General features: G+C 40.4%; 6 protein-coding genes across 6 annotated transcripts; 1 reads left to right on the forward strand and 5 right to left on the reverse strand.

Moving 5' to 3' along the window:
* Positions 1–124: 124 nt before the first annotated feature.
* Tsp_04928 (hypothetical protein) lies at positions 125–4,020 on the reverse strand. The gene is made up of 3 exons (XM_003369466.1): positions 3,467–4,020; positions 1,364–2,961; positions 125–1,020 (listed from the first exon to the last, which is right to left on the reverse strand). Exons 1-3 carry the CDS (start codon positions 4,018–4,020, stop codon positions 125–127), a joined length of 3,048 nt encoding a protein of 1,015 aa, XP_003369514.1.
* Positions 4,021–4,964: 944 nt separating this feature from the next.
* On the reverse strand, positions 4,965–5,617 carry Tsp_04929 (Pao retrotransposon peptidase superfamily). Its single transcript, XM_003369467.1, has 2 exons — positions 5,507–5,617; positions 4,965–5,423 (listed from the first exon to the last, which is right to left on the reverse strand). The coding sequence occupies exons 1-2, from the start codon at positions 5,615–5,617 to the stop codon at positions 4,965–4,967; spliced, it is 570 nt and encodes a 189-aa protein (XP_003369515.1).
* Positions 5,618–5,624: 7 nt separating this feature from the next.
* On the reverse strand, positions 5,625–6,474 carry Tsp_04930 (conserved hypothetical protein). The gene is made up of 3 exons (XM_003369468.1): positions 6,026–6,474; positions 5,940–5,996; positions 5,625–5,889 (listed from the first exon to the last, which is right to left on the reverse strand). Exons 1-3 carry the CDS (start codon positions 6,472–6,474, stop codon positions 5,625–5,627), a joined length of 771 nt encoding a protein of 256 aa, XP_003369516.1.
* A 121-nt stretch (positions 6,475–6,595) lies between these two features.
* On the forward strand, positions 6,596–7,276 carry Tsp_04931 (conserved hypothetical protein). The gene is given in 4 exon segments (XM_003369469.1): positions 6,596–6,671; positions 6,787–6,940; positions 6,952–7,051; positions 7,088–7,276. The coding sequence occupies 4 exon segments, from the start codon at positions 6,596–6,598 to the stop codon at positions 7,274–7,276; spliced, it is 519 nt and encodes a 172-aa protein (XP_003369517.1).
* Positions 7,277–9,150: 1,874 nt separating this feature from the next.
* Tsp_04932 (putative gamma-interferon-inducible lysosomal thiol reductase) lies at positions 9,151–9,553 on the reverse strand. The gene is made up of 2 exons (XM_003369470.1): positions 9,522–9,553; positions 9,151–9,481 (listed from the first exon to the last, which is right to left on the reverse strand). Exons 1-2 carry the CDS (start codon positions 9,551–9,553, stop codon positions 9,151–9,153), a joined length of 363 nt encoding a protein of 120 aa, XP_003369518.1.
* Positions 9,554–11,462: 1,909 nt separating this feature from the next.
* Positions 11,463–13,862, reverse strand: Tsp_04933a (putative PAN domain protein; the record flags this gene model as incomplete). Its single annotated transcript, XM_003369471.1, is given in 6 exon segments — positions 11,463–11,785; positions 12,025–12,283; positions 12,299–12,378; positions 12,725–13,039; positions 13,238–13,585; positions 13,752–13,862. Coding segments are annotated over 6 exon segments (1,436 nt in total), but the record flags the coding sequence as incomplete, so codon positions are not given.
* Between the last annotated feature and the right edge of the window lie 87 nt (positions 13,863–13,949).

Consider the following 13,949-nt stretch of genomic DNA (forward strand, 5'->3'; position numbering starts at 1 on the left):
CCTTTCTCGAGTGAATATTTATTCAACAACAACAACTCTTAACGAACAGACATTTATATATAAAATCACTTCCGGTTTGAATAAGGTCACTGCTGACAGCAACTGCCGTTGGCAATTTTCCTTATCATATTTGCATAATGTTACTCTCGTTACGCGCCTCGCTATTTGTAGTAGTCAATTCAATGGATTTTACCAGTTCTGGATGCGACACTCCCCCTGATGCCGGTGGAACAACTGGCATCTTCATGCGCTCCAGAGCTGGTCCCTCCATGATTGAAATACGTCGGATGTCTCGTACCAATTCCTTGCCGTTTGCTGTCTTCAACATTGCTGACCTGACATAGCCATCGTTTGAGCGAAACACCTCTTTTATGATCTTCTTCTCTTCTCTATCGAAGTCTTCGCAGTTCAAAGTGTCTTTGCCCTGCCGCTGCTTTAAAAACTCAGCGACAGTACTACACTTATCTGCGTCTGCACTGTTGCTTCCAACAAAAAAGGCTATAGCTTTTGGACGTAATTCCAAATCATTGTCTGGCGGTTTGACCTTTGTTTCTGGCCACTCCTCTTCCCTTTTCAGAAACTTTGGGCCCGTTGTCCAGAAATCAAACCGTTTTATCAAGCCTGTTGCATCCATTCCTCTAGAAATCAAATCCGCCGGGTTTTCCTTTGAAGGAACATATCTGACTTCCACGTGTCGGTCCTTAAATCGACATGATTGCAAAGTTTCGTTGATTTCTCTGAGACGGTTGCTGACAAATGGTAGATAGCGATTTTCATCGCTGTTGATCCAGTACAGTACAACGAGACTGTCTGACCAAAACACAACTCGTCCGATGACCAACCTGTTTTCCAGTTCCTTCAACAAAGTGTCCGCCAGGCGAACGCCAACGATGAACGCTTGCAATTCCAATCTTGGAACAGTTGTCGTCTTCAATGGGTTCACAACACGACTCTTCGCTGCGACGAATGCCGTTGTCATTCCTTGCGCCAAATAGGCTACGCTTTCATAGCCAACAGTTGCTACGTCAACGAAGACATGCATCGTCGAAGGTTTGCCTCTGTCTATTCCGTACTATCTTGGAATTGACACCGTGGCTACCACCTTGACATCGCTTGCCCACTGTTGCCACCTTGCTTCCCATTCTTTTGAAAGCGGCGCTTTCCACTCTGGGTGAACCTGCCAGATTGCCTGCATGATAAGCTTACCCTTTAGAACAAATGGACCGACGATGCCAAGGGGATCAAAAACTGATGTGAGGATTGACAAGACTTCTGATAGGGTCTTGGCTTTTTCTCCTTGGCGACGGCACGCAAACGTCAGACTGTCTTGTTCACAGTCCCATGCGACGCCCAAAGCCTTTACCTTTGGTAACTGGATGTTGTCTATTCCAGCAAGCTCTTTCTTTCATTGGCCACGTTTCGATAACCTTTCTGGAATTCGAAACCCACTTGCTGAGCTCAAAACAAGCTTCTCTAAAGGCCGTTTTTAGCTCTTGCGAACGCTGAATTACCACATCTTCGTTGTCGTCGCTCCAATATAAATCATCCATGTAAAATGCCTCATTGACAATTTGAGCAATAGCCGCGTCTTTCCTTTTCACGGCTTCTCTTAAAGCGAAATTCGCCACAGCTGGCGAGCACGTAGCACCGAAGACGTGTCTCTGGTTAACATATACGTCAGGTTCTCTGTGTACACTGCTGGTCCATAGAAATGCCAACATATCAGAATCTGCAGGTGGAACTGCAACTTGGCTGAACATTTCTTTAACATCAGCATTCACTGCAATGCGGCCACATCTGAATCGAACTAGAACTCCCAATAACAACGTGATGAGATTTGGGCCAGTGTTCAAAAGACTATTAAGAGATACTCCTCCGTTGCGTGCAGCTGCATCAAGTACTCGGCGACACTTATCTGCTTTGTCTGGATGGAACACAGCAAAATGTGGTAGAAACCAATGACGACGCTTCCTGAGGTCTGCTGCTTCCATTGGTGACAGACGGCGTATATAACCCTTCGCTTTATCATCTTGAATGCTCTTTTCATACAATTCACCAAGCCTGGGATTTAACCGCAGTTTCTTCTGCAGAGAAATTAGACGCCGTTTTGCTTGTTCCTCTGAAGGAGGCACTCCTCCTGGACATTTCCAGAGCATCGGGATTTGAAACCTTCCATCGCTAAAAACTACAGTTCCATTTTGCATATGCTCCAAATCATCCGTTTCACGACGACTAAGTCCTATCGACTTGTCAGTAATGCCCAATCCTTCCAAAGAGTTGAAGTTCCGAAATTCTTGCAGTAAGACTGTCCCGTGGTCGACTTCATTGTTGATAATGCAGCAGTACATAACCGCTTCCTTGTCTGAAGGTAACCTCGGTCCTGAAATAGTCCAACCCAGTTTGCATCGGTAGGCGGCATATTTCTTGTCGTCAGACTTCACTTTCATTGTGCAAACATTTTCTGTCAATTCTTTGACGTCCTGTCCAAGCAAAATTCTAACGTCAGCATAACTGACATTCTCCAGTGGCAGCTTTGCAAATTTTGGTTGATCTTTTGCCCAATCAGCCCATTTCACTTCACCGCCAGGAATTCGCAATTTCTTTAATGTTGTTGCATTTGACACGCTGTACCATTCACGTGTCAATCCGGCTATGTCCAAACTGACTCTTGCGGCTTCGACATTTTTTGCTCCGTGAAACCCCTGCAGGATCATCGCGGCTGTCTTCACCTTCAGCCCAAGATCTTTGGCAAGATCTTCATCAACAAATGTCCTGCTGCACCCACTGTCGATCAACGCAGTCGTCAAAATTGTCTTTCTTGGACCTCTCAGGAAGACCTTCAGTAATTCTAAATGGTGGGCGGAATCATTGCAAATGTAACTTTTCTCCGTCTGATCAGATGCACTACTCTCTTCCTCCTTCGTTCGACGTTGATGATGTAGAAGAGGATGATGCCAATATCTGCAACTTCGATCTTCTGGGCATCGCTGCTCGTTAGCTGGAATTGGACAGGTTTCATTCCCTTTATGCTTCGTCAAACAACGATAATGTACGCCTAACCTTTTTGCTTCTGCAAAACGGGCACCAACGGACAGTGAGGTAAACTTTACACATTTTTCCAACAGATGATTTTTTCCGCACTTGGGGCAATTAACTCCCCCTGTCTCACTTCCTGCCGCTGACGAAGCACCAACAGGTCGTTGTACTGATGACTTCTTCTCAACGTTTCCCACTCCAATAAATGCTCTTTCCTTTGCCTTGACCACTTGTGGTGTACGTTGTCCTGTGATGACGTCAGGTTTCAAAAGATGAGCATTCTGTAGAATTTCTGCTTCTTTTTCAAGGAAATCCAACAAATGGTTGGGCGTATCTGCGTTTCTCTTTTGGCACTAACGTTTGACCAGCACCCAGTTCAGCTTTCTTTCTAACTGGCGTGTGAACTGTGGGTTCTTCTCAACGTCATAACCGTGTGCTTTCATTGTTGCTATGATGCTCTTCACAGCAATCACAAAATTTCTGAGTAGGATAATCGTCTTCCTTCGGAGACGCCAGTTTCTCCAACCGAACTTCTTGAGCTCTGATAACGATCTCCTGTCGGCCATATTCTTTTTTCAGCGCATCTACAAGCGTTTCGACCGGATCCGGCTGATCTAATCCGATCCATTTAACAATTTCCAAGGCTTCGCCACTAAGCGATTTCTTGATAGCATTAAATTTCATGATTGGCTGCCGAAAGCTACAATACCGAATGGGCGCAATAGCTTCCTCCCATGCTGGATACTCAGCAGCTCCTCCTCTGAAATTTGGGATCTGATCCTCTGCCTTCTGTCCAAGAATGGCACTGATCAAATCACCACCATCCTTCATCAGATCAAAGGGTTTGTGAGTTGACGCACCCAACGTCTCATGCTGCTCACGTTGTAAAACATTGGAAGTTGTCGGCAGTGGCTCAGCACATATTGGCAGTTCTTCTTTCCCACTGCTCACCATATTGTTATTCTGAACCGAATCTCTGGACATATCCTTCTTGATCCTTTTGTTAAGTTACTGACAAACGAGCTTTCCTGCAGATTGAGACTTTCAGCAGCTGTAATGATCGCTGCGTCCAGATCAATGCTGAGCTCTTCCAGGCGGATACGAGATTCCCTTGACAGCTGTGAATCATCGCACCATCTGCGCAGGGATTCAGCCGTTTTCTCCGCGCGCTGAATCTGTAGAATCAGGCGATTCCTTTGCAATGCCACCGTGAAATCTGTTGATTCCATCGCAGCCGTAATTTGATCCAAACGACGATGACCTTCTTTTTCATCGTTTTCCCATGCAGCTACAGCTGCAATGTTTTCAGGCGCTTCTTTTCTCTCAGGCTTTGCTTCCAGTAAACTCTCAGAGTCTCCTGTAGCCCTAGAAAAGCCATCAAAACTGCCTGCGACAGCAGACAGAGTCGCTATGGCATACTGGGAAACGCTGTAGACACCTGACATTTCTGTCGAAGCCATTCATCCGCAGCACCGACTTGTTCCCGAATCAAATTAGCACACTGCTCCCATTCAACCGAAGAACGAGTACCATCACGCAGTGTTTTTAATTTGTCACCTTGACATAGCAAATGAACAAGCTCACCTCGGTACTTATCGACGGCTTCTCTCGACGGAAACTCCTGCAGAAGCTCCCTTTCAAGCGCCCCAGCCGCCTCTTGCGCACTCTTTATTACCTGTTCCATATGAACGTTAGTAGCTTCACCACTAGTACTGCCAATCCGGCTCGGAGGACCATGAACCATATTTCCAATTGACCAAAGCTACTGAAAATGAATAACGAACGCAGAGCAGTAATGATAACGCCTTTCTCGAGTGAATATTTAATCAACAACAACAACTCTTAACGAACAGACATTTATATATAAAATCACTTCCGGTTTGAATAAGGTCACTGCTTACAGCAACTGCCGTTGGCAATTTTCCTGATCATATTTGCATAATGTTACTCTCGTTACGCGCCTCGCTATTTGTAGTAGTCAATTCAATGGATTTTACCAGTTCTGGATGCGACATATAGCTGTCCCCTTGAATCCATCGAAGTGCTGTTTGGCTATCTGTCCAACAGATAATCTTACTAAATTTCACGAAGGAGATAAGTCTGGCAGTGATCAAAACTGCCATCAGCTCCAGCCGCCGTAGGGTTATTCTTTTGACTGGTGCGATTCTGATCTTACTCATCACCAACTTCACGACTGTCTCACCTGATACGGTAGTTGCTCTCAGATAGACCGCACTTCCATATGCCATCTCTGATGCATCTCCATACCCATGTAACTCTACTTCTTTGATGCAGTCGGTTCCAGCTGGCAACAAGCACCTGGGTAGCCTTATTTCTGATATCAATGGAATTTCGGCTATCCAATCTCGCCAATCTTTCAGCATATTCTGCGGAAGAGGAGTATCCCAATCGATTCCTTTACGCCACAGTGCGTTTGGCTTTGACAAAAAACGGTGACAGATATCCTAACGGGTCGAAAATCTTCATAATCACGCTCAACATTCCTCTCTTTGTCATCTGTTGGTCTGGTCTTGCTACAGAGACGACTGGGAAGGTGATTATGTCTTCCTTGCTGTCCCATACGATCCCTAGTGCCATTTTGCTTTACTCTCTGACACAACGTCTTCTTCCGGGAGCGATTGCAACACTGAGGGCTCGTTACTTGACCACTTTGTTAAGTGAAATCCTGCGGTCTCCATCAACTGTTTCAGTTCTCTCACACATTCCATCGTTTCCGTTCGATCGTCGTGTGAAAACAACAGGTCATCTACATATACATTTTTAGCACTTCTTCGGCTGCCATGGGCCACTTGCTCTTGTTCAGTCTGGCGTGTTGCTGCACCACTGCTCAAGCTAAAAAAGGAGAACTCGTCAAGCCGAAACAAATTCTCCTGAAGCAAAACGTCTGCGGCGGTGACGGGTCACCGGGTTTTTCCACAGGAATCGGGTTGCGTCCCGATCTTCCTTATGTAATCCTATTTGAAGGAACATTCGGGAGACGTCCGCCTGCACCCCGATGCGATGTCTTCGAAATCGTAACAGAATTCTGACTAAATCACTCTGCAAGGATGGCCCTGCCTCTAATTGTCTATTCAAGGATGTTCGCCCGAAATGGGCTGAAGCATCGAATACTATCCGACCTTTCGTCGAAGTCTGGTCGGTTTTAAACACCATGTGGTGTGGTAAGTACCAGGTTCTTCCTTCATCGCCATGTACGTTCTCGACTCTTTCTATTATACCATCAGTTATGTACTCTCTCAACGTCTTAGAATACATTTCTGACTTTATGGGCTCCTTCAAAAGACTAGCTTCTGTTTTCAACAAACGTTGCAACGCGTGTGCGTAGTTGTTTGGTAGATTCAGGAATCCTGGCTTCCAAGGTAGCTTGACCGTATAGCGTCCGTTGTCATATTCTAAGGTCTCTTCGAAGGTTTTCATGAGACGAGAGGCAGAAGGGTCTTCTTTCCCCTTATCATCCGCCACACCAATAATCTCTAAGTCCCAAAATCATCTAAGATCATCTTCGCTGTACTCATTTTCTGTCTTCACTAGATATGTAATGCATTTTCCACTTCCGTCGTCTGCTGGAATGTTGCCTGACAAGATCCACCCAAACGGTGAGTTAACGGCTTCAGGTAAAGCGTCTCCACCCACTATTCTCTCTTTGAATAGCAAGCGGTTATAAAAATCTATGCCGATAAGTACGTCAATTTCCGTTCGTTCTCTCAGAAAAATGTCTGCCAGCTTCAGTCCGTGTAGGTGCTCCCAGTTCGCTGCTGATGGGTTCGCATCTACCGTTGTTATTCTCGGGACACAGAGTGCTTCAATTGGATGACTGTCTTCGCCTCCGTAGATACCCTTTAGGCAAAACTTCACGCAACGCAGCTTCTCATACTTGCTGTGCGTTTCTCCTAGCCTCAACAACATCAATCGTTCCGTTGTACCTCTTAACCGTAACGATTCTGCCAGATCCTTCCTAATAAGTGATCGTTGGCAACCGGAATCGAAAAGGCAGGTTATAAGGAACTGATTTCCATCATCTGATTGCAAGATAGCTCGTGCTGTCTGCAACAGGTTCTCCTTCTCTGACGCTGTTCTTCCCAAAAGTGTTCGGGCGCTCGAAACACTTTCGTCTTTCTCAGTCGTCGGCTTCACAGACGACGTTTCACCAGCTCTGGATTGGTGTGTTCCCTTGTCTCCATGGAGCAGTTTGTGGTGCGTCTTCCCACAAGATGGATAGTCACACCGTTTGTCTTCCGGGCACCTGTTTCCCTTGTGACCTCTTCGAAGACAGCGGAAACATAAGTTTTTGCTGGTCGCTATCCTCCATCGATCCTGCGTCTTCTCTGCTAGGAACTTGGGACACTGACTTACTCGATGGTGTTCTCTACACATCACGCAGCTTTCGGATGATCTGGTCTCTGCATGGAGAGCGGCTACAGAGGGTAATTTCTTTCGAGGTGGACTCTTCGTTCTTATAGTGACGTCTGATGATGGTTTACGGTCACTCATACTGACGGACTCTTGCACCCTTATTCCATCTTGCAAGAATCGTAAGAAATCTTCTAAATTTGCTGCTTTCGAAGGTTCAGAAAGGATAAGAGTTTCCCATCTCTTTCTTGTGTTCAAGTGCGTTTTCAGCTTGAATATCTCCAATAGGACTTCTGACGCTGTCAGCTCTGGAGATGAAGGATTCTTGCCCAACGCTTCTAAGGCTCTAATGTGTAGGACGATTTCATCATAGAATTTCCTCGACGTTTTCAATGACGCGTCGTTGCAAGGCGTTGTATCTAATAGTTTCCGGATATGAGTTTGAATGATCAAGTCTCTACGACCGAAACGACTCTTCAGAATATCGATAGCTGCCGAATAATTAGCTGCTGTAACTGCTAAACCATCGATAGCGTTTAGCGCATTCCCAGTCAAACAGGATCGAAGATACGTGAACTTGGTGGTATCTCGAAGTTCTGACTGTCGGTGTATTTCATCTTCAAACTGTTCCCAGAATGTATCGAATTGGAGAACGTCTCCATCGAACTTTGGAAGTTCCCACTTAGGCAAGTTGACGTGATAAAATGCCCCCCTATTTGGCGTTGTATCACGACGATTATCGGTCACTGAGTCCTTTTCCAAGTACTCTTCAGCAATACTACGTGCCTTGACTACCTCAATCTCGACACTGTGCCAGTCGGTGATATCGTCCGCCGGTTGCGCGGAATCTTCATACTTCTCCACCAGTTGGCGTGCTTTGTCCAAACACTGATTCAGAAGAGCTAAGAAGTTACGTACCAATGCACGTGAGTTGAGTTCTTCGCGAGCTCTCACTAATTCTTCCAGGTAGCTAGAAAGACGAGCTCGCATAGCCGCGATCCTATTTTGACAGTCTTTGCCCAATGACTTTATCGATGCCATTCTTAGACCGTAACAATACTAAGTACAAATCAATATCGTCCACAGGTCGTGATAAAGATCCGGAAGTCTCAGTCTTTCCAATCCGATCCGATATCCCATTCTATCCGGATCCGGTTCAGAGGACCAATGTATTGGATTTTCCTCGTCGATAACGATAATCAATTTTCAGTGGACTGTATAATTAACCCGCGGTTCGACTATTCGAACCACTGAGTTCTATCTTCGATGTACAGTTCCCCCTTTTGGACCCGCGTCGTAAGCTCCAACGACTTACCTACTATCTCTGCTGATTCCAGTCACGTTTTCAACGGTATTCCTTCCCGTCTTTCGAATATAAAGACCAAAACAATCTCGAAAAGAACACCAACGCTTTATTCGACTAGAGATCAACTGACTCACACACTTACACTTACTTACTAACTAACTAACAACTATATATATGCATATATATGATACACACACGAAAGAAAAACAAACTACAACAACAATTAGGTCAAATACATCGGGTTGCTTCTGGACAATAACGACTGTTAAGCTATATCATGCTGCTTCTAGACGATAACAACTGGCCAGCTATATCAGGCTGCTTCTAGACAGTAACAACTATGGTCAGCAATATCGGATTGCTTCCAGACAATAACAATTATGGTCAGCTATATCGGGTTACTTCTTTCTTCTAAAAATATCTCGTCATACTGTCGATTATTGACGCTCAGGTTTTATCTTCAGTTGAAATCTGCAACAGGGACCATGTTGACATTGTATAGTCCATGTATTGTTAAGTTGGGTTCGCCTAGCGTTGCCGTAAGGGATCAAATTGAAGTCGACAAAATCTTGCCCATATTTCCAAACATATCGCTGCAAAGTATTCAAAATAAACTCTTGACAATCTGGACAAAGAGTTTCATAAAGTAGTGTCAACTTGATTTTCTTGTCCAACTGAGATGTGTTGTAATGTAAGCATGAATCCAAAACTGAACATTGTATAGCCAGAATTTCATTGTTGCACCAAGGTGCTGTCGGAATATTACAACTTTCATTTATGAAAAAAGTGGTAAACCACAACAACAAACAACAACGGATAAAAGCCAAAATAATTCAACATTTTATTATTGTTGAATAGAACAAGCAGTTTTTTTTCGGAAGAAAAGGGCAGCATGTCCCAACAGAAATAAAGCATTCAATAAAACAAACTAATCGTCGATACGTATAATAATAATACACAACAACATGTGTGCCACTTGTTCATTTTGTTATCACATTTTACGCTTCTTATCAATTTGTAATTTATCTTTTGCATATTGTTTCTTCAAAATCAATTTTCAACCTGATGCTTAGCTGTGCCTTAACTAAAACTTAAATTGTTCTTATTATTAGTCAAATTTGACAGCATTCATTCGAACAACTGTTAGCTTTTGGAACAACTACATATCATATATATGTATATATCATTTATTTATTTATTTTTTGTTAGTGCTTTTTGTTATTAAGCACTGCTTAAACATGACCACGTTAATGTTGACGTCAATAATTCCGTGAGTCATTTTCCTATTCATTAATTTTTCGTATTTTTATACCTATTTGCTGACGAATAAATTCAAATAAAACGCTTACTGTTCAAATGTTTGTTTTATAATTTTGCATAAAAATTAAAATAAAGCCACGAATCATATAAGTCGTAAATTACAACTTTTATACAATTTGAATTTTATTTTCTCTTCAGATTAAATGGAAAATGACTGCGCTAATCAGTAAAGTATTGCATCACTTTTGTTTACTAATGTGCGTTTCAACAAATTTTTTGTTCTTCATTTATACAACCCAATTTTAAATAACTACTAATTTTGAAAAATATTTAACTTCATTCAAATAAGCGCAATGTTTACTTTTAATGAAACTATCAAATATGAATTATATATTGTAATAAACATTATCGATCGAATATTAAAGTCAAATGTACTGAAAACATTGATAAATTTTGAAAAAGGAAAGAATCTGACTTTTATGAGATATATGCTGTTGTTGTTTCTATTGTGTAAACAATCAAATTTGCCTTTTTTTAATTCAAAGCTTGCCAAATATGCACTTTCATCTCAAACTGATTGGACTGATAAAATTATTTTGTTACTTTCGCATTATCATGCTCTTCATTGCTTCATTATTTGTATTCATATTTGTTGCTATTGTTAATATTTTACCAATAAACTATTGTTCATATAAAATACTTGACATTTATTGAGTAAAAAAATAAAAAATTGACTACTAAAAATAAAAAATTGACACTGAAACTTTTTCATTATAAAGCATTAAACATTTTCATTAAATTACAGCTGCTGCAGTTCATTTTTGTGAAGCTTTTGCTGTTTTCATTAATAAATAATAAGCATTAGAAGAACATTTAAATTTTATATTATTAAATTAAATGACACTCACGACTGTTCTTTCGTTTCAAACTAACCGTTTGCCGCAAAAAACAAATTGTCTCATAGTGAATAGCATTGTTTTATACCAGCAGTTGATTCGGGAAATTGTTAAGTCGAATAGTCGATTGCGACAATTGGGAGCTGATGCTGTAATAGCTGGATGTGCCCTCGCATTTTTCACAATACAAGCCGTGGCTTAATTACCAAGAGTGAGTAGGCTGTGTAGCTGATGCCTTCACACTTTGTCAATAGGAAACTTCATTGGTGCAGTGCATCAAGTTAGCTAAGTTCCGAGTCATTAAATTCGAGTCCATGCTCTCTATAGGTTGAGGTCTTCACTGCAAATTACAAAATATGCACTGTAAGATATATTCTGGCGCCTTAATTGCACTAAAATTGCATAAAGTCAACATGAATTGTTTGTTTCATCACCCAAATGTTAGCTCGAATGATATAAATATATGTGCAGCAATATACATATTGATAAGTTTGTCTTTATTGTAACAATCATCAGATTTAATTTAAGTTTAATGTGCTATGTAATTATTGCGTGAGTGATAACACGTAATTTTTTGACTATGCAGACAATGTTCATCTTATGCTTGGTTCACAAAAAAGCAACTCTACAAAAACAGAAGCCCTTTCTCTGATGAAGTAACTTTGCAAATGAGTCATTCGTTCTAACAGAAAGCAGCTTTCATCCATGAAGTAAATAGCACTGCATTTGTTTGTCTGCATAACTGCTGCACAGTTTGTTATACATTCTAGAAGAGTAGTTGTATTTACTACTTCTGTAATAACTGACCAACCGGATAAAAATAAAGCTTTATAGAATTCCAGTTGACAAACTTCATCCAGAATCGGTAAGACATGCAACTCAGGTTGATCGTTGTCAACACGTTCATTCTCTCTATCTAAAACAATAGAATTAAAAATAACAAACAAATTATAATTGTCGCTGACGTCTGTATATGTTGACTTATATGATGATGCTTTTATGAAAGCGCAATAATTTTGTTCAAGAAATAAGAACTGCTAATTACAATGCTTGAATTAGTTTCATTTTATTTCCAGAAAATTGACATACCATTTAATGCATGCATTTAATGAATTTTGAATATAACATGCAATGCTGATATTAAAACTCTCTTACCTTTCGAACAATTGTTAAGGGTGAAAAAATGATATCCTTCGTTTAAATAAACTTCATCGTCACAATTTCCCAGAACTGTAGTGAGGCATACTTCACTTTCTTTAGAATAAACAATACCTTCGCATAATTCAAAGTTTCTCATAAAGCGGCATATGCGTATACAATCGTTCAAAAATGAAATATTCGCATACAGTTTACCAAGTTTTATGCACGGAATTACGCTTGAAACTGAATGTTTTACTGTGCATATTTCTTTAAACTGAAACAAAGAAACTTTTGCATCAGTGGTGAAATGATTTGAATGTTTTAGTCGAAGCATCCTTAGGTCCTTTACAATGTTCACCAGCAATCCATCTAGAACAAAAAAATATTACATCTTCATGCCGCTTCTGGATTTATGAAGCATACTTCTTTTCAAAGTTAATTTTATTACTAGCGTGTGACATTACTTGTTTCTTCATAATGACAAATTTATGAAATCACAGCTCACTTTAAAATAATTCCCAAGAATTAACAAATTTTCAACTATACTCATAAAATGTAACAAGTATGATATTTGAGAATAAATAATTGTGCAAATTTAATTATAATACGTGAATTACCCATACTGACATTTCAAAGAATTGCCACTATCATACTTAAGTTATACGAAGTTCACATTAATATGCTAATCATATTTAAAATTTATTAGCGTAATTACCGTCAGAAAACTGTATTATACGGCGGTTAAGAGGGCTGTTTGGCAAGGCGTACTTTTTTCTTATACTAAAAGTGAGACATGTCTTTTCACCATATGAGAAAAAGTATCCATCACAGTAATCTGCCAATAATTTATCTAAGCATATCATTATACAATGGATTTCATCTACAGTCTCCCATAATCCAATGCGAATGCCGGCTTTCGTTGCATAAAAATGTACACGATATAATGATACTGTCAGATTAAATATACTGTAAACAGTTGGGGCTATTTCTTCAAACCTTGGGATAGAATACGCATATGGAAAATCGAAATCTTAAAAAGAAAATATGCTGCTTATTGCATAATAATAAAAATGAAAATGTCATGCTGCTGTATAATTGTATAACTAACAAATACTCATAAATATTATGTTAATAAGAAGTAATTACGAAGTATTAAATACAAATGATTTTGCTGAACTTTTTATCAATGCTCTGACAATTTGGAAATAATAATCGTATTTTCATTTACCGTTATAACATCTTAAAATAATAAAAAATTGTGCAGAGGTCTGTAGAGTCGGTATAAGTCCCCCAAGTAATGGTAAATTTCTATCTCGAGATAGAAGAAGACAGGTTCCTTCTTGGGCAGAAAACAAAACGCTGTTGCATGAAGTGTAAGTAGGTGCTTCACAAAAAGCAATACAGCGTTTCAGAGAAGATGTTACAATAAGATGAATGCGCTGAGCATAAAAGTTTTCTACAAAAGGCAACCCAAAAAACTCGCAATTCTTGTGTGTAGAAGGTGTGTGTATTGTTGCTGAATCATTCCTCTGATATACACTTTGAACTATGATTCCTGCAGGAATATTTGAAATGTCTAAATAAAATACCAAAATATATCAAACAGTTTATTTTCTGATTTTAAACATTCATTTGTAAATTTTCTGGTTTTTATTACTTTAAAAAATTATGCGAAAAATGGAAAGTGGTTAGTCTGGTGTATCATAGAAAATTTAATTTTTTGTACGTTATATGTATTATACCTTTGTGACAGCTGTGTAGTAGAAGATGCATCGACTGTCCTATCCGATCATTTGACTGCAGAATATGACGCGTTGCATTTTCGTAATACAAATTGCACACTTTGCAAAGGGCTGTATTTGATTAAATTACAGAGTGAAGGCTGTAACAGCAGCTACACCACTTTCATACTACATAGCTGTTTAATGGTGAAGAACGAC

Source organism: Trichinella spiralis (genome assembly GCF_000181795.1).
Source record: "Trichinella spiralis strain ISS 195 chromosome Unknown Scfld1557, whole genome shotgun sequence".
In the NCBI taxonomy this organism is placed as follows: Eukaryota; Metazoa; Nematoda; class Enoplea; order Trichinellida; family Trichinellidae; genus Trichinella; species Trichinella spiralis.